Source organism: Haliotis asinina, chromosome 2 (genome assembly GCF_037392515.1).
Source record: "Haliotis asinina isolate JCU_RB_2024 chromosome 2, JCU_Hal_asi_v2, whole genome shotgun sequence".
In the NCBI taxonomy this organism is placed as follows: Eukaryota; Metazoa; Mollusca; class Gastropoda; order Lepetellida; family Haliotidae; genus Haliotis; species Haliotis asinina.
This window is the reverse complement of record NC_090281.1, coordinates 46,446,688-46,466,415: the sequence shown is the minus strand read 5'-3', so window position 1 is coordinate 46,466,415 and position 19,728 is coordinate 46,446,688. Positions and strand designations below refer to the sequence as shown.

The following is a 19,728-nucleotide window of genomic DNA, read 5'->3' as shown; positions in this document are numbered from 1 at the left end:
CACTATAGTTAATTGACTATATAGGGCTAAAGAAGAACAACAATGAATGGGCAAGCATACAGTAAATAATCTTACTGGTTCATCTACTGGTTGATTTGTTTCTTGTTCATCATCCTCTTCCTTCTTGACCTCTCCTTCGGCTGTTTGTTCCACTGTCGTCTGCTCTCCACTGTTGTCTGGTGTCTGTTCTGGCGTCTGCTCTGGCATCTGCCCTGGTGTCTGCTCTGGTGTCTGGCCAGCACTGCCCTCTGCTGGTGTGGGGGCTGAGACTGGAGTAATCTCCTCTTGTTTCTGAAGATGTGTTGTGATTATAACAGTGAGACTCTGTACTGTTACTTTCAACACATATCCCCTCTCAACAAATCTACAGTAATTTTCATTATTACGTAATCACAGTGAGTGAGCTTAGTTTTACACCAAACACACCAATATTCCAGCCATATGGCAGCAGTCTGAAAATATGTGAGTCTGGAGCAGAAAATCCAGAGATCAACATCGCGAGCATCACCTCTACGCTATGTTGGCGTGTGCAACCAAGTCAGTGATCACCCGATCCCGCTAATCGCCTTTTACGACATGCATGAGCTACTAAAGACTGATTCTTACCCAGATTTTCATGGGTTGGAAAAGTAAGCAAGCAAGACTAAGACGAAAATACACTTCTTCAGGAAAAGCTGACTGATTTTAAGAGACATGTCAGCGAGATTTCAAAGCATAAACTTCCAGAACATTAATGTCATTGTGATAAGATTGTCAGTTGCAGCAATTACAGAAGGGACTCTTTTCATCCCTGAGATAAATAAACATGCTCCATATGACTGGGCAGGTGATTCAGGAGTAGGCATGAGAAACATCTCTACCTAAGACATTCCGTAATCAGGGTTAGGAAACATTCACTAAATGTTTATATTATCTTTATTCCTACCTGGGAGTTTGAAGGTGTTCCTGGTTGCTGCTGTTCCTGTTGCTGCTGTTGCTCTTGCTGTTGGGGCTGTTGCTGCTGTGGTTCCAATGGCTCCTTATCATAGTATCCTTCTGGTTTGACTGAGGTGACCTCTGTCTTGGACTGACCTGGCAGGCGTGGGAACAACTCGTCCACTGTCTCACCAGTCAGCTGACTGGTCAAGATCTTAGCTGTGTGAATCCAGTCCTCACACTCTGTCTGATTCACAAATATTTCCATGTAAATACTCCTTGAAAAATCTACATTTTGAAGAAATTTGTTGTTCCAATTGTTAGGAGGGAGGGGGTACCACCACGTAAAAACCCCAGAAAACTCTCATCATTTCCTTACCAAATCAGCTTGAGTAACATATTTACTTCTTGAATGTACAAAATTGGCAATGTTGACAAAATTTAGTTACAGTTCTCAGTTTGATATTTTAAGATTTTGTTTGTTTGTGCTAGTTATATAGTAGCAGTCTGTACATAGGTCTGGACAAGACAATCTAATGATCAACAGCATGAGCATGTTGAGCATCAATCTGTACATCTGGGATACAATGACATACATGTGTGTCAACCAAGTCAGCAAGCCTGACCACCTGATCCAGTTAGTCTCCTCTAATGACATGGTCTTCTCCCTGTACAGATTATTACATCTGAATTATTAGAAAATTCCAATTTCATCTTGTAAATGAGTCTGATCAAGTGATCCATGCCAGCTGTCAGTACCGTTTTATAGGGAGGACAATCATCCAGATGTACTCACTCTCAGCTTCTTCAGGTCTCGAAGTTCTTGGTCTGCATGTTCCTCCATGTTGTCCTGGCGCTGCTGGGTGTTCTCTAGGACAATACCGTCACAGCAGCTGGCAACATCACAAGTGTCAGCCACATCATAATACATTCTTTCCTTTCTCAAAATATCTCATCTTTCAGTATGACTAAGATAAGCACTCAGGTCTACATAATCACCTGTCAAATGTTATTTAATGATTTGGAAAAAACATAAAAAGCTAAAACAAACAAACAAAAAAAATTACTGCATTTATAATACGACTGTGACTGTTATCTTTCAGTAAATTAACTGAATGTCAACCTAAAATTTCACCTGAATGAAACGACAGAACTCTCCCTCAAAACCTGAACCAAAATTTAGAAGTAGACATATTAGTGTAAAATTCTGGTCATTGTTATTTTATATTTCCTCACCTTCTGTCTTGAAAACTAATGACATTGACAACAAACAAACAAACAAACAAACAAACAAACAAACAAACAAACAAACAAACAAAATATTAAACAATTACATAAATTAATTTCTACACTGCCTATGATCCAAGTGAGATACAGTGAGACCCTTTCAACAGCATGGATTCCATTGATGATGATGTTGATGATGATGATGATGATGAGATGATGATGATGATGATGATGATGATGATGATGATATGGATATTCATCATGCGCTTTCTGACATGCATATTTTGCACACTATTCTGACACACTATTCTGACTGTCATGTAACAGGCAAGTCGTTGAATATAATTTCAGACCCCACAAAAACACATTACATTTGGAACCATACATGACAGGACTGTAGCAGGGATAGCCTGTGTTGCCATATGATACCCAGCTGGACAGTGAGACCGAAGCCTGACAGCTGACTTGACAGTGAAACTATGGCATGACATCCATCTTGATAAAATTGTGACACAGTACCAAATAATTGTGAAATTATGGACTGTTACTCATCTTATTACTGGTATCTTAATAATATATTAAGAAATGATACCCATCTTGATTGTGGTTTCAAACCAGTAAATTATGGAATGACACCCATCTTGATAACGGTATCTTGATAGCGTATTATGAAATGACACCCATCTTGGTAGTGGTCTCTGGATGGAGAAATTACAAAATGGCACCCATGTTGTATCTCGACGGTGAAATTACGAAATGATCTCCAAATATCAAAAGGCATTAAAGTAATAGTGAAAAACTAAAATCGAAATGCAACCCTTCACACAATAATCAACTTATTGCAGCCTCAGTGCACACAATATATAGTTCAAATACAGACCCCAATGACTGCCAGAAAAATGCCTGCCTTTCAACGTAGCAGACGAAAAACCCAACAACGTCCTGACCAGCAGAAAACTTATGGCCTCAGTCTACAAATTTATCTCAGAGCTATGACTGTGATCATGAGTATGATTACCATAACAATATCGTTACGATCATCTTGGCATGAATGCCATTTTTATTAAAGTTAGCTTTCAGATAGGTACTTCGAAGCAGACGTACAGAGATTATTTCAAAACTGTCTCTTTTCTTTGCCACACAGAGTAAAAGGTTGGTACATGATTGGAAATTCTTTTGCCAAAGTGTGATTTTCAGGCAGTTTGAAAAAGGTAACCTGGAATATATTTTTGCATATTTTATTTTTGGCAGACCTGAACCAAGTTAAGAAAAAACTGTCTAACATTCTTTTACGATTGAGGCCCAAAGTTTAACATGCTCAGTCTTTAACATGCTCAGTGTAACATGCTCAGTGTAACATGCTCAGTTTAACGGACAACAGAACCCGAGTCAACAAGATCCTGACTCACAAGGTGACAGGAAGAGACAGAGAGGAGTTTGTGGGTGCCACAGGCATGTCGTCGACGTAGATGTAGACGATGTGGTTGTATGCCTCCAGAGTCCGTCTAGCAGAGGGCAATGTGCAGAACATGGGTTAGAGAGGTTAGCAAGTGGGTTCAAATGGGGTAAAAGATCTGTTATGAAAGTGGAGAGCTGAAATGTCTGTTGAAGTATAGGAGTAGCAGTGTGGTACACGGGAAATAGTTGTAGACAAGTAGTGTCACCTGTGTTGTGGGTGGGCTGGGTTGAAATGGGGTTTAATGTTGTATTTAAGAAAATTCAACTTGTATCATGACGCGTATGTGTGGCTGCTTGTACTAGCCCAGACTTTGGTTGGTTTTAGACAGTGGTAAAATAGTGGTGGGCTGTGGTAAAATAGTGGTGGGCTGTGGTAAAATAGTGGTAGTCTGTGGTAAAATAGTGGTAGTTTGTAGTAAAATGGTGATATACTAGTAAAGAAGGGTAGAATGGTTACTAGTATTGCAGTAGGATTGTTGTGGTATAAGCCCACTTGCTAAAATTGCAGCAAGGATATGATAGTATTAATGCAGTTAGTATAGCAGTAGCATTTAGAAAGTACTAATACTGTGTACGTTTACAAAGGTACTCACAGAGTGACATAGTTTGAAAATTTCTGCAACCTCTCGAACAGTGACTTGGCATTCTCATGGAGCAACGGTATAGAGGAGCTTCCTAACAGTGCCATCTCACCAGCCTCCACAGAATTACCCTCCTTGTCCGGTGCAAGTCGCAGCAACATTTGCACCATCCACTGCACCATCTCAGAATGCAATGTTGACACCTACACAGCAGGAACCAGTTCACCATCATCAACAGAACAGTCAAGAGACGCATGAAAATAGCGGAACTATATATACTGCTCATTTGTTTATTCACTGAAGTACAGAAGTTTAAGTGACCTAAGAGAGTTTATGTTACAGTGTGTGACCTAAGAGACTTATGAGAGTTATGTCCCTTGGATGTGGATAGTATTCGCTCAGTTTGGGCTAAAATGGACCAACAGCTAGTTTCTGAAATGAACATATTTTACTGAAAAAACTTTCATTATTTGATAAAACAATATAATGAAATGGAGCCCTGAGACTTTCTTCATTTTCAGAAGCTATGGAAATCTAGACTTGCCACATTTTCTAGACTTGCATGGGCTTTTTTGGATATATATACTTCAGGGTCTGTACGATGGACTAGGGCTAAAACTGCATGTTAACTTATGATCCATGTTTTGGGCTTTTATCTAAGAGTTCAGTTTTACACTACAATGCTACATAAAAGCATTGAAATATTTGTTTGGTGGCGTTTGTTGGCTGTTGAAGTTAATCCCTTGAGTTGGGACATTAAGTGGGTGAGTGAGGTTAGTTTCATGCCGCACTCAGCCTCCATGGCAGCTGTCTGTAAACAATCAAGTCTGGACCAAGTCTACAAAATTGGGATACAAAAAACATAAACTTGAACATAAATGCACAGGTAATCACGTTGTTATCAAATTACACCACATTATAAAGCATTTCTTTACCCTTTTCAAATGCTGAGCAGTATATAACTGCATTCTACCAGCATCAGAAAAACAACAGCAGGACACATTGTCGACAACAGAGAGCAAAACCGTTTCTGCCGACCTGGGGACCAAATTGTGCAGGATTGCAAGCCTGACTCTGAGAAGTCTGAACATAGGTTTGAAGCTTAATACAACAGGGGGCTGATGTGCTACATCCCGATGTCAAATACATGTATTCAAGATTAGACTCATGGTGACAAAAAACATCATTGACTACAGCCTGTTCGTCTCCCCTCATTGCCATCTTTGATGATATTTATGCCCTTTCGGGATGCTATGGTTACCGTTTTTGGATGCTGTGACTGCTGTTTAGTGCACTCAGCGACCATTCTTGGATGCTGTTGTAGCTGATACGCAAGTTTTGTTTCCATTTCAAGTGATTAGTTTTCCGTTACAGGGGGTATGTTTCGGTTTTAGAGGATATTGTGACAGTTGCTGGTGATTTTTGTTCTGTTTTGGTGTATATGAGTTCTGTTTTGGTGTATATGACTTCAGTTTTGATGATTTGTTCACCGTTTGTATGGTAGGCCTGATATACTAAAAGTCGGGTCTGTCGGTGAACTTGACCTTACCTGCTCAACCAGCTTTGCATCCTCGCTGTCGATGGCATTGCTGGCAGTGGTGGCCCACTTCTGTGTCTTCCTCACAGTATCATGGATGTCGATGCTGCAACAGAAAGCAGCTTACTGGTTACAGCCTGGCAGGTTTGTCTGTGTTGTGCCCCCCATGGTGGGGATTATTCTTAGTAAACTAGGGTAATATATCCCCATTGTACCTGGACAAATTATCCATCGAAGCTTTAAGTGAGTGAGTGAGTGAGTGAGTGAGTGAGTGAGTGAGTGAGTGAGTGAGTGAGTGGAAAAAATATTCAAATATTAACTGTATCAGCTGTCTTGGAATGGGACATATACACAGCTGATTGCAATTTCTGGTTCAGTTTATGAGACAATACACTCTGTAATATAATCTCTGCAGTTGTAACAATACCAGACCTGAAGATGAATTTACATGGTATATTATTGTGTACAGAAAACATTTATCTCAAACTATTTTTATTTGTTATTGTAAATATGTACTAATACATGTTTGTTGATACCTCAATTCGATGATGGGTGACAATGTTTTGTCTGCCAAAAGATACTAAATTTATGTGTAGATATGAAAAATGTGCTGGATTATATAGGAATACACAGGAAATACAGATGACCAGGAAAAATATAAGCAAAAATTTTTTATAGAATAAATAAATAATCATTTTGTTTCACTGTGAGTGTTATAGTTTTAAAACGTCAACTTGTATCTTGTTCATAAAAAGATCCTAAATAAATAATAAAGCGAAAAAAGCCTTGGATATGAAACATGGCAATATTAATTACATGGAAGATTTCACAGTGAGTGCGAGAAAATACAGAAGAAAGTCATCAGAAGATGACATTTCCCCCGGCCCCCACATGAGACAAATCAACTGACACTTACTTGATGTTTTTTTTAGACTATGTTTGAATTGTTTCCATTGAAATCATGAAAAAGATAATCTGCCAGGATCTGTTGAAAGATATCAAATGGTTTTTGAGTTGTGCTCCTGAAACGAATTACACGTATCCCTTCCTTTGGAGACTAAGCCCCAATCATTTCCATGGAAACTGGGAAAAATAAAAGTTCCACATATGCAAAATAAATAAATAGCAAAAGGCACCACAAAGATGAGTGACTTTTGCATAGAAGATAAAAGCTGTGCAGAGAAAGCAAATGTGAAACATTGTGCTTGTTAGTAAGTTGAGATGTAGCTGAGTCGGACAGTTCTGTATTATGTATACTTATACAGTGACATGTCCACGTAGCAGACGGCCTGTACAAGCCTGCATTAATGCTGGTTCTATAGTGCTAGTTTACTGAGATGCCATAGTTCGACATGGATATCCAGTCAGAGTATACTGACTCCAAGCCAAACAGTCCCCGAAATGCTGAGCAACAGTCATGGTAACAAAAAGAACCTTGCTTTAATCTGCCATGGCCTGGGATAGAACTAGTCTGTAAGTGGGCTTAACACTGTATTAGACAATATATAAATTACATAAAAGAATGTGAGTTAAGGTTGCAGGAAAAGTTGAATATCATAGACATGAAAGATGTGTACAATCTTGTTACATTCAAGATTTGTTAAAGATGAGTGTTTTGGGTTTTGAAACTATGACCAGTGTATCCTGGCATCACAAAGGCAGGTAACTCTGCATAGTTAACTGCAGTTTACCACTGACTATAACATTTGTTTGGTTTTTTTTTGTTTCATCAGTTAGTTATATTTACTAAGAAAGTGTAATTACAAATACAACATGTTACAAGTTCTATTCATGCTACATCAAGTTGACTTGTAAAAAGCCTTACCAGACAAGCCTAACCAGTGATTGATATTGTGAACACTGTTTCTCATCATGGTATGATGACACAATCAATCAAGCCACCACACCAGACAAATTGGGTACCATTGTAAAAGCAGCCTCAGTGTTACGTATAGGAGAAAACATGCCTCCGAGGTGTTGGTAGACAATGTAAAACCGGAGGAGGAGGGATTTCCCCACCCCAATGGTTTTACATTGTCTACCAAAACCGAGGAGAAGTGTTTTCTCTAACATACACACAGTCAATGATGGGTAACTACAATGTAGATGATCATTTAATGAAGTTACATAACAAAAACTGAAACATGCGTAAAATCAATTTAATGACAGTAAATAGAAGTAGATAATTTAACCCCTCAACCTTTGTCAGCCTGGTGGCCGTGCCATAGAGCGTCTGCCTACGGATGAGAGAATTGCAGTTCCAGTGCCGCTTCGGAAAACCTTTGTATTGTGAGATTCATGTATCATTTAAATGTTGATGTTCACATAAAGTTAGGAAAAGTAAACCCTGGGAAGCGGTCTTTCTAACGAAAAGTAAAACCTGGGAAGCGGTCTTATTAATGAAAAGTAAAACCTGGGAAGTGGTCTTACTAACGAAAAGAAAAACCTGGGAAGCGGTCTTACTAACGAAAAGAAAAACCTGGGAAGCGGTCTTACTAACGAAGTAAAAACCTGTCCCTCCAAAACAAAAACCTCAAATGCGGTTATTCTGGGAAAACAAGAGATGACCTAATGTATAGTGAGATGCACACTTGAGGTTTATATGACTGTTGTAAGTCGATGCTAAGGTATGGGAGTTACAATCACCTTAGTGCCAAGATCGCTTTGAACAACAGCACCCTTGTCCATTTGTTGCCTCTCACAACAAAGATAGCTTAGGACATACAAATCCTATACAGATCAACCCTTTAAATAAGATGTTAGTAGTCACAGGAAAGTAATACACAGAGAAAGAAGATGGTAGGGTTAACTCACACTGGAGTAGAAGACAATGCTGAGCGGTTACAGTGACAAACTAGCAACATTAGAGAACAAAGCAATGTTGGGAGAGTGTCACCACAGACTATACTGGTGCTGGGGTATTCTACCACGGAGCAGATTGTACACAAGTCATATAAGGAGGATAAAACATGTCAGATGGTTCCAAATGTCATAAAATCTTAATGATTAACTTTTTCTAACCATACAAAAATATTAACTATCTTTTGTGTCACACACTATCCAGAGAGGATGTAAATATCTCTAGCTGACATATTGACATATATATGCATATACATAAAAGGAATTCTTGAAAGTATTGTTATTTATCAGCACCTCAGAAGCCAAGTTGCAGAGTGTTCAACATCTGTGCAAAATAGTAGGTGTGTCTCCTAACTTGGAAAGTAAAACTTTAAGTTGAAAATTATCTTTTAGTTGTTAGAAATATTAAACACGAGATCATAAATACTTTAAGTTATCTGAGGTTTACACAACCTCTGAAAAATTATGGCTAAATTGGAAATATGCAGGTACGAAGCTCTTACTTTACAACAACAGTAAGTTTGACAAAAGAACATTTGACTGTATGGTTAAAAACTTAAATATTAAGTTCCAAAGTCTTAACTGGTATACCTGGGGTACTGGGGAATGCTCAAAGACTAGAAAGGATTTCCACAAATGTTGCACACCAGTGAGTGAGTATAGATTTGCAATGCTTTTCTCAATATTCCAGCAATATCATGGCGGGGGACACCAGAGGTGGGCCTCGCACTGCACCATATGGTAATGAGAAAGAAGACTATGATAATAAGAACAATATACAGACTTACCCTATATGATTTATGTTGTACACTACAATAAAAGTTCCTAAGAAAGGTTCCCTCAGTAACAAAGGATGTTAAATATACAAGTGTGATATGCTCAGTGTGTGACCTCTCGAGTACAATCTGCTCTACAAATGAGTAACTACAGCAGTATATCGTAGTGCCGGTCATGCTGGTCATGCTGACATGCTGTCATGGCATTGTCATGTCTACCTAGTGTGTTCCCGCCCTTCCTGTTTGTCCTCCTGTTTCTGGGTCACGCCGACATACTCCAGACATTGGTCCACTGCCACCACCCAGTCGTCCATGGTGTGGTAGAAGCTGCTCCAGTCTGTCTCCTGCAGGACCATGGAGCCATTTAGGGCTGACGTCAGGCGTGTTTCCCACAGCTCAATGGCATTGGTCAAGTGGATCACGCTTGTCGCCACTCCTGTGAAGGAGTAAGGTTACTGGCAATACTTTCAAAATTGTAATTTTAATGATTTAACTAATTCTAGCAAAAAGAGTGAGTGAGTTTAGTTTTATGGCACACTCAGCAATATTCCAGCCAAATGGTGGCAATCTGTACATAATGGAATCTGGACTGAATAATCCAGTGATCAACAGCACGAGCATTGATCTACACGATTATGGTACAATGACATGTGCCAACGAAGTCAGCGAGCCTGACCACCTGATCCTGCTAGTTGCCTTTTATGACAAGCTTGAGTTACTGAAGATCAATTCTAAGCAGGATCTTGACATGCCACCTACATTCTGAGCTGGAATCCAGGTCCAGTGTCTAGTGAGGATAACATGATGTAGCCAGCCATAGATGCTGCACTTACCATTTTCTCCACTCATTCTGTTTGTGAACTGTTTTAATAATTCCTCCACTTCCTACAAAATGATGAACAAAGATAATAAATTGAAGAAATAACATATGTACTCAATATCTGGCACAATCTGTTTGGAGACGTTCACTGAGTTATTTTGCTGTGGTTTTTTTAACAAATATTTTTTGTGTGTATTTCTTTCTAACTTTATGCCAATGAGCAATATTCCAGCTGTCTGTAAATATTTGCGTCTTCTGATATGCATCATCAATCAATCAGAGTGAGTGAGTGAGTGAGTGAGTCCTGACAAATCTAAAAGCCCACCTATGAGCATAAATAACAAGATACCATACGGTGAAAATTACTGATACTCAGATTAATTTCACTTATAATCCTACAGGTGAACCAGGAAATAGTATTAACTCAGATTAATTTCACATATAATCCTACAGGTGAACCAGGAAATTGTATCTGCTCACATCATTGAGGAGTATCATATTGTCCTGCTCCACGTGTGAGCGTCCATCTAGACCGGAGTGACGTCCGAACACCTTCAAGGCACTGTCTGTCCAGCCATCCATCTCCTTGCGAATGTGGATCAACTCATCCTGATTTGACAGAAGCAGATCTCCTGCAAACACCTCAGCCTCCTTTGACAGATTCTGAAGATGGACACGAAGAGACACTGACAGAATATGAAATTTACATGTCACTTGGCACCAAGGTATCATATCTTTTCTTCAATTAAGCCTAAGAAGTAAAATATTGACTCTGCCTCTTTGGACACTGGACAATCTTTTCTTTCAGTTGATCTGCTCTTCACAATATACTGGCAATATTTGTTTTTGTTATTCCTGTGAAAACTGGATGGAACCATTATATAATTTAACACTTATTTAAACATGTGAATGACTTGACTCATCTTCTGGCAGACAATGTTAAAATCAAATGTCTTAAGTAACTTCCTCTTATGCCATTCAAGTAGGGAAAATGTCTTTTCCCGGTGACAGTTCATTCATAACAGTCTTGTGATTCAGTATCGATACAATATCACAAAAGTCATCAATCGGTTCATATATACATTGACTAACAAGAAGTAAAGCTGTTGCTTAATTAGCGAACATATTATAGTGCAACCTGTCCTAGCAAATAAAATTTGCAAGCAAGCATTTTATTAATTTTCATTATTACAGACTTTATATTTACCCCCAAACACTATGACATAGGAAAAAAGTAGTAAGTAAAATGGGGACTCTGGACCACTTTATCTTGGACCGGATGAAGAGTTCCATTTAGGTTCTGTATTAGAGATGGCAATATGAAAGTACTTTTAACCCTCATTGAAAATGTTTCCAAACAATGACATTAAATCACATGCCTATACCTTATGTCCCCAAACAGTTGTTAATTATGCTCTTGATCTGTATCAGACAGACATTTTTTTGTTAACTATTCATAAAGCCTTCATGATGAAAATTGGCCTCCTTATCAGGAAGTTTGGGACTTGCAATATTCTTTTGCATGAATTTTCTTTCATAAATTTGTCAATAGAAGATATAAACAATTTTATCTACATATGTGCAAACCTATCTAGCCGAAATCCCAATATTAAGAGAAATTTAGATACTTGCTACTCCATCAGATCCAAGATAGGGTGAGCGCCTGGTGTTTCAGAGGTCCCTAACTTTTGAAAAATCTGGGTCAAATGTTCACTAGCAAGTCTGCTAGAAAATAGAAAGTGATATAGTGAGTGAGTAAATGAGATACGTTTGTTGTTGCTTTTAAAACGTTTCCATTGATATCGTGGCATGCTGGCTTAATGTGAGAGAAAATCAAGATGTGACACAGATGTGTACCAATTCCCATGTAATTGGATACTGTGCTGACAAACATAAATATACAGTGGAAGCTGTCAAAACTGGCATCTGTCCAATCCGGCAAGTTGTCAACAACAGAATAATATCTCAGCCCCATTCATGGCTTGTACATTTAGCATCAGCTCTACAAACCAGCACTTTGTCTAAACTGGATTATTTCTTCAGTCCCAATGTGTGCCAGTTTAGACAGCTTCCACTGTACTGCCTGAACTGGGATTCAGACCCAGGATCCCAAGTATCTGGTATGCCAGTGATGACTGCTATTAAGTCAAACATAGTCTTCTCAGAGAACATGGAGGATCATGGACAAGAATATGGACTTTGGACCCAGTATCAGAGGATACTGGCCCCACCTGGATAGCAACACCTTAGTCTACTGTGCTATCTCCTCTCCCCTGACACATGACACACAATATCTAGTGAAAGTGATGGGAAAAAAAGACACTTTGTGAAATGTGAATTCTTTGTAACTTTGTAATTTTCTTGATGCAACTGAAATCATGAAGCACATGTAGACTTTGTGAAACTATTATACAGCTCAAATTTTGTTAGGGGTAGGTAATAACCACTTTGAATCAATACTGAGTTGTCACACATTGGAATGCAATGTTTGATGTCAGAAAATATGAAATCCTCCTGTTTTGACACACATATTCACACACCTCTTTAAAGAAAATTTTAAATATCTTCACAGAGAATGTGAGAAAAATCCCCCATAAAATCATAGTGGAAACACAATTCTAGGGAGGGCATGACTGACATGGGCAACACTACTTTCTGTCCTATAACTGTAACCTAGAATCAACAAACTCTCCCATTTATTCTCTCTGTGATAAACCTATTTTGGAGTTGTTTTTGGACAAGTCGAGGACAAGTCTCAGGTGTCAAAGTGAAAGTGACGGACATTATGAAACATCATCCTTAACAAATGATGAGCAGCATATAGAGAAACAATGTTACAAACTCTTTGATGTATCCTTTGGAAGCAATGGTTGGAAAGAAATGAACACAAATTTTAACATATGTAAGCAGATTTACCATCACACTAGTTTTGACTGTATCAACACTAAATATATCTGGTTGTAATGTTGTGAACATAAACAAGAGTTGTTGTACTGCATGGCAAACAAAATCATCATCATCATCATCATCATCATCATCATCATCATCATCATCATCATCATCATCATCATCATCATCATCATCATCATCCATATTACCTCCTCCCAAGCTTGGATGTCGTTGCGGAGACTGATCATCTTCTCCTTGTCGGGGACTTTCACCATGTTACCCTCTGCATTGCTGAAACACAACATTTCCCCTTTAAGTTACCCATATGTGGACCCTGTTATACCAAGCAGTTTTACTAACAAGACACCCGTGAAGGTACAGGTTAGAATATTGGCCTTCAGCAACCCATGCTTGTTGTAAAAGGCAAATAATGGTTCAGGAGGTCAGACTCGCTGACTTGGATAAGATGTCATCGGTTCTCAATTGTGCAGATTGATGATCTTGCTGTTGATCATGAGACTGTCTTGTCCAGACTCAATTATTCACAGATATTCGCCATATAGCTGGAATATTGCTGAGTGTGGCATAAAATTAAACTCACTCACTTTCTACCAAGATGATCTCAAATCCCATAATTTAACAACGGGTCCACTCACAAGCAGTCCTTTTGGAAGTCTAGCACCCAGTTCTCCACGCCTGCCCTGATGCCCTGCAGGTGTTCCCTCATCTCCTCCTCTCGCTGCTTCAGGGCAATGTTGAAATCCTCAATCTTGTCCCGCCATACTTCAACATGGCCCTGAATCTCCGTCAGTTGTTCAGTGTCTTTGTCACTTAGCAACACCGTAAAGTGATTGGCTAGCTTGGCCCAGGCTTTCTCACTGACATGCATCCGTTTGGCTGTTGTCAGTCGGCATTCCTCCGTCACCTGATTGAAACATGTTTTACAGTCAACAGTCCTCAAGAGTTATCACAGACAGTACTCATCTTAGCAATAGCATGTTTCAATAGACAATTACTGTCGCAATAGTTGCTTCAACCTCAATAATCACCCCTTGTTTTTACTATGACCAGTGTACTGACCTTGAGAGCAAGACTGTAAGCTGCTGTACTCCATAGCTCCCTCTCGTCAGACAACATGAACACTTGGCGTTCCAAACGCCGGCGCTGCAGCTCATACAGGTCATGGTACTCTGCCAGGAGACTGGCGTTTTTCTGTGCATCACCTAGAGCTGTCTTGAGCTGCAGGAAGTCATAGCATCAGTTCAGTTTGCAGAAACAATAATTTTCAATTCAACCCAGAAACAAAAATAACACTGATCTGTTTTCAGGCCATGAAGACATTCCCCAAATATTTCAGTTCAGTGTCATGAAGGGACAGAAAAGCCATACACCTTAAAACAGCGATCTTAGATCCTCTATCCCAACTTGCATTAATATTTTAACTGATTGTCAAACCACATGTTGCTTTGTTCCCTTTACAGCTTTCATTTACATAATTCTCTGACTTGTCCAGAAAATATTGAGAAAACATGAGGCACTTGAAGGAGAAACATGTTCAAGCCACAGAATTGTTGGTAAAACATGTTGGTAAATACTGGTTGGAAGGAAAAACATGACAGTGGACACTGGTTTAAGGGTTGATATGTTTGGTAATGCTGACTTTAAGGGAAGACATATTAGGAGACACTAGCTTCAAGGAAGACATGTTAGGAGAGACAGGTTTCAAGGGAAGACATGTTAGAAGGCACTGGTTTCAAGGGAGGAAATGTTACGAGACACTGGCTTCAAGCGAAAGAAATGTTAGGAGACTGGTTTCAAAGGAAGCATGGTGGGAGACACTTGCTTGACAGGAAACATATTAGCAGCAGTAGTAGCCAGTTTGATGCAGACTTACATCTTCCTGAGCTTTCTGAGCCTCCTTGGTCACTTGCTGGTCATGTTCTTTCACGTCTGTCAACTCACTGAAGCACAAACAAATCAACTTCCACCAAACTCCCACTTTAACAAGTTTTTTCACTTTTAGAGCATTACCAAGAACAAAACAAAATCAGAAATCATTTGAATCTACTGTAATTTGTCCAACTACAATGACCTTATTGTACTATGTGAAAAAACCCCATGTACATCTGTCAAAACCTAGCAAAAAAACAAACTTTTCATAACTGACCACATGCTTCTTACCTGCTCTGCAACCACTACACAAAAAGGAACAATCTCTGGAAGATGTAAACCATGTACTGTTGCTGTAAAAAAGTCAAAACCTTCCCTGGAAATACAATTAAAGTTAACATTTCTCACTAAACATCCCAGTAATAATGTGAAGAAAACATTTGACTTACTTTGTTAGAACACTGATGGTAGATTTGAATCTCATGAGTTCCTCTGTGAGTCGCCGATCCAAAGCCCGCTGTGCCATCACCTCCTCATGAAGACTGGAGAAACACATTGTGATGAACACATTGTCATAACACTCTGTGATATTATACTAATAAAAATGGCTACATTTTTCACAAGTTGGGTAAATCTTGAGTATCATATGCTGAATGAAGGGTGTCAAGTCTCCTGGATAAACTGAAATTATCAAGTCAAACAAACTAGTGACTGATATTATGGCACACATCACAGCCCATCCCAGTCAAACAGAAACAACAAATCCATTGAACTTAACCACCTATCCATTTTAGTCTCTGACCAACACAGCTGTAAGGTTTCTAACCGAGGTATGAACACGGCTGACACAATGACAGGCCAGCCATTGTAACCACCCAATCCTCAATAGTCACTTCTTACAAAAAACATGAAGTACAAGTGATTCATCTTGTCCAAGAAATCCAAACTCAGTTGACAGAGAGAGTGAGTATGGTTTCACAGCCAGTATCATGAGAGGAGTTTCAAACACTGCCCAGTGTGGGGACATTTTAACAACTGGGTTCCCTCACTTCCTTTGTGAGCACATGAAAAAACTGTTGCTATGAAACGACTCACCTCTTGATCTGCTGCGGAACTTTGTTGAGGAGGGCGCTGTATTTATCTCGTAACATTGCCAGCAACTCCCCTCGCTCCACACACTCGATGCTGACCTAGACATATGGACACAACATTTATGTCATACTCCACAATATCGCAGCTAGAGTGGCCTGTAGATAATCAGTTAGTGGATGTGATAAACAAGTGACTAATACCATGAGCACTATTATGAACTCTAATCTGCCAGATCACAGAACTGGCCATCTGATCCATTTAAATGACCCCCCAATGACAAACACTGATTGCAGAGGGCCCAATCCATAATTTGGGAGCCCAATGGGATAACTGACTTTTTTAGTGTGAGAAATTTCAGTGTAACAACACTATCCCTGTATCCCTATTACATAAAAACAGTTATGAAGCCAGAAAACTACAGTGCAACACCGATGAGGGAAGAAGGGGAACATAATTTGGTACATTACTGCAGAATGGAACCCTTTGTCTTACTGGCAAGCAAGGATAAGTTGGACCAGTGCAGAGGACATGTCTACGGAGTAGGCAAAGACTGGCAATGAGCAAAACCCATTTGGTTTGTGAAAGGTAGAGCAAATGGAGGCTAGTGCTTGTGCAGTGCATGACAATGAACTTGATTCCATGCACAGCTGTACATGCCTTGCTCATAAGACTTTCATGTGGTTGGTGTAGTACTTGATTGCTGACAACCTGGGGCCCCATTGCTCATGATGATAAGCACTACTGAGCGGCACTCATACAAGCTAATATGAGTCAATTGTCAAGTCGGTGCTCAACTTATCTTTGTTTGCCAATAGAGGCTTACAAATACTGAGTCATGAAAGCAGAATGTAATGATGAACTTACCTGTCTAATGAGTTCATGGAAGACTATGTTGTAGATGTTCTGTTCTTTCTTTATCAGTTCAAGCAGGTTATGCATCTGAAGAAAATCACTGCCATTGTTATTAAGAATTTACGTCAACATATATATGCAAAAACTTCTAATCACACTTGTTACTTGGAAATGATACCATGTTACAGAAGAATTTACATATTCAACATCACCTGATGTCGTTTAACCACTCAATCACTGTTGAAATAGCATGTTACTAGTGTAAACCTCTCTGTCACAGCTGTGATTCATGAGAGAATGTGTCCTCTTGTTCTTCATCTACAGAACACATTCCAAACACCACCAAATGCCCAGGGTGCCATTTCACAACATGATATGATGACGCATCTAAATGAATCTGACCATCTGATCCCATTAGTCACCTCTTATGACAATTGATTATGTATATGAGAATACAGAAATTGAGTAGTAGAAACAAATCCTGCATATGCATGCTGACTGGTCGGGTTGTTGTTTAATGCAGCACTAAGCAATATTCCAGCTGTATGTAAATAATCGAGTCTGGACCAGACAATCCAGTGAGCATCAATCTATGTAACTGGAATATGATGACATGTCAACCAAGTCAGCAAGCCTGACCACCCGATCCTGCTAGTCACCTGTTATGGATCTTTACCTGTCAACTATGTACATGAGAGCATAGAAGTAGAGTAGTGGAATGCTCACCTGTGTTGGTCCCTTAACAACAACATCATTGTCCTCAACACCAGCCTTCTCCAGCATGTCCTCCAATGACCTCTTCAGTTGGATGACCTCATACCTGCTGGCCGGCTTCCTGCACACACAAGGAACAGTGTGACCTTCTTGTTTAACACACTGGAATTTCAGTGTGTGTGTTTTAGCAAGTGTAGGTGTGTGTTAGGGAGGGAAACGACAGAAATTAAACCTCTGGTCACCTAATGCCTGGAACTCCCATTGACAAACCAAGCAATCAACCAAAGGAAGGAAGAATGGAATGAAGGAAGGAAGGAGGGAAAGAAGGATGGACAGAGCAATAATGGAAGGATGGGTGAACTGACAAATGACTGATGGAATGAACGGTATAGTGGTGTGCCCAAGGAGATACAGGTCATACAAGCTTACACCTTACCTCCATCGACGGACAGAAGGATGGACGGATGGAAGGAAGGATGAATGGACAAACAACTGTCCAAACAAACAAACAAACAAATGAACAGCATAATGGTGTGCCCAAGGAGATACAGGTCATACAAGCTTACGCCTTACCTCCATCAACGGACAGATGGATGGAAGGAAGGAAGGAAGGAAGGATGAATGGACAAACAACTGTCCAAACAAACAAACAAACAAATGAACAGCATAATGGAGTGCCCTAGGAGATACAGGTCATACAAGCTTACACCTTACCTCCAATGACGGACAGAAGGATGGACGGATGGAAGGAGTGAGTGAATGAGTGAATTTAGTTTTACGCCGCACTCAGCAATATTCCAGCTATATGGCGGCGGTCTGTAAATAATCGAGTCTGGACCAGACAATCCAGTGATCAACAACATGAGCATCGATCTGCGCAATTGGGAACTGATGACATGTATCAACCAAGTCAGCGAGCCTGACCACCCGATCCCGTTAGTCGCCTCTTACGACAAGCTGAGTCGCCTTTTATGGCAAGCATGGGTTGCTGAAGGCCTATTCTGCCCCGGGAAGTTCACGGGTCCGGATGGAAGGAAGGATGAATGGACAAACAACTGTCCAAACAAACAAACAAACAAATGAACAGCATAATGGAGTGCCCAAGGAGATACAGGTCATACAGGCTTACACCTTACCACCATTGAAAGTCCATACTAGAGTATACACTTTGTGTAGCCTTGACTTCAACATAATAACCCTTAATCTGACTCTCCCTTGTGTCTGACCAGTCAACCTGTTTCAAAAGCAAATCATGAAAAGATATCTAGCAACGTGTGTTTCTGGAAGCAGACGGTATGTATACGGGACGTGATAACAGCAGACTTACAGGGATGGAAACTTGACCAGATGCTTCTCGTGGTCTTCAGGCTGTGTTGAATATTTACTGTAAACAAATTCATTTATAATTAAATAGAAACATCAATACCATTTTCACAAAAATCACTGATGGTATTTATTTCGTTATGTGGTACACATGAATTTTTTGTTCTCAAAACAGGAAATTAAGAAAATGTGCAAAAAATAATTCCCACCCCTGAATGGAATGACATTCAGTGTTTGAAAAAAGGGAAATAAATGTCCCTCCTCTAGGGGAAAATATAATGTCATAAATCTGTCTTACTCTTCATGATACTCTATGCCCATGACGCCCTTGTTCTTGACGATGTGGTACTCATCCGGCAACAGTGTGTCAGGGAGCTGTAGTACCTGGAGCATTAACCAAAACCTGTTACTGAACAGCTGTCATTTCTGAAACACTATCACGTATAGCACATGTTATCTGCTTGAAACTACTCAATCAGCTCTGACGCACATCATCAGCTTATACAAGCTTCTCTGGCCTGAAAGAAATCATCAGCTCTATTGCAACTTTATCTGCACTAATCTCCTTTTTCAGTTTTGACCAACTTTATCATCTCAAACAGACATCTTCTGCTCTAACAATTTATGTGCTATTTATATAATAGCTCCAACTCTTTATCTGCTCTAACCCACTTTATCAACACTAACACACTTTATCACCTCATCCTAACATCCCTTGCCTCAGACAAATCATCTGCTCTAATATACTTTATCAGGTCATTATAACTTCCCTTGCCTTAAACAAATCATCAGCTC

The 19,728-nt window shown here is 39.7% G+C and overlaps 1 protein-coding gene across 1 annotated transcript in view; it reads right to left on the bottom strand.

Annotated features, from left to right (window-relative positions):
• Positions 1 to 19,728, bottom strand: part of LOC137273812 (axonemal dynein light chain domain-containing protein 1-like) — a 29,983-nt gene that overhangs the window by 4,135 nt on the left and 6,120 nt on the right. The window contains exons 6-23 of the mRNA XM_067806673.1: positions 19,232 to 19,317; positions 18,938 to 18,994; positions 17,623 to 17,731; positions 16,909 to 16,983; positions 16,048 to 16,142; positions 15,402 to 15,494; positions 14,957 to 15,023; positions 14,143 to 14,301; positions 13,719 to 13,987; positions 13,272 to 13,353; positions 10,654 to 10,836; positions 10,187 to 10,238; positions 9,573 to 9,789; positions 5,731 to 5,824; positions 4,194 to 4,384; positions 1,712 to 1,808; positions 926 to 1,162; positions 76 to 291 (exon numbers count right to left, since the gene is read on the bottom strand). Of these exons, the coding sequence (XP_067662774.1) occupies positions 76 to 291; positions 926 to 1,162; positions 1,712 to 1,808; positions 4,194 to 4,384; positions 5,731 to 5,824; positions 9,573 to 9,789; positions 10,187 to 10,238; positions 10,654 to 10,836; positions 13,272 to 13,353; positions 13,719 to 13,987; positions 14,143 to 14,301; positions 14,957 to 15,023; positions 15,402 to 15,494; positions 16,048 to 16,142; positions 16,909 to 16,983; positions 17,623 to 17,731; positions 18,938 to 18,994; positions 19,232 to 19,317 (2,379 nt within the window). The remainder of the gene's footprint in view (positions 1 to 75; positions 292 to 925; positions 1,163 to 1,711; positions 1,809 to 4,193; positions 4,385 to 5,730; positions 5,825 to 9,572; positions 9,790 to 10,186; positions 10,239 to 10,653; positions 10,837 to 13,271; positions 13,354 to 13,718; positions 13,988 to 14,142; positions 14,302 to 14,956; positions 15,024 to 15,401; positions 15,495 to 16,047; positions 16,143 to 16,908; positions 16,984 to 17,622; positions 17,732 to 18,937; positions 18,995 to 19,231; positions 19,318 to 19,728) is intronic.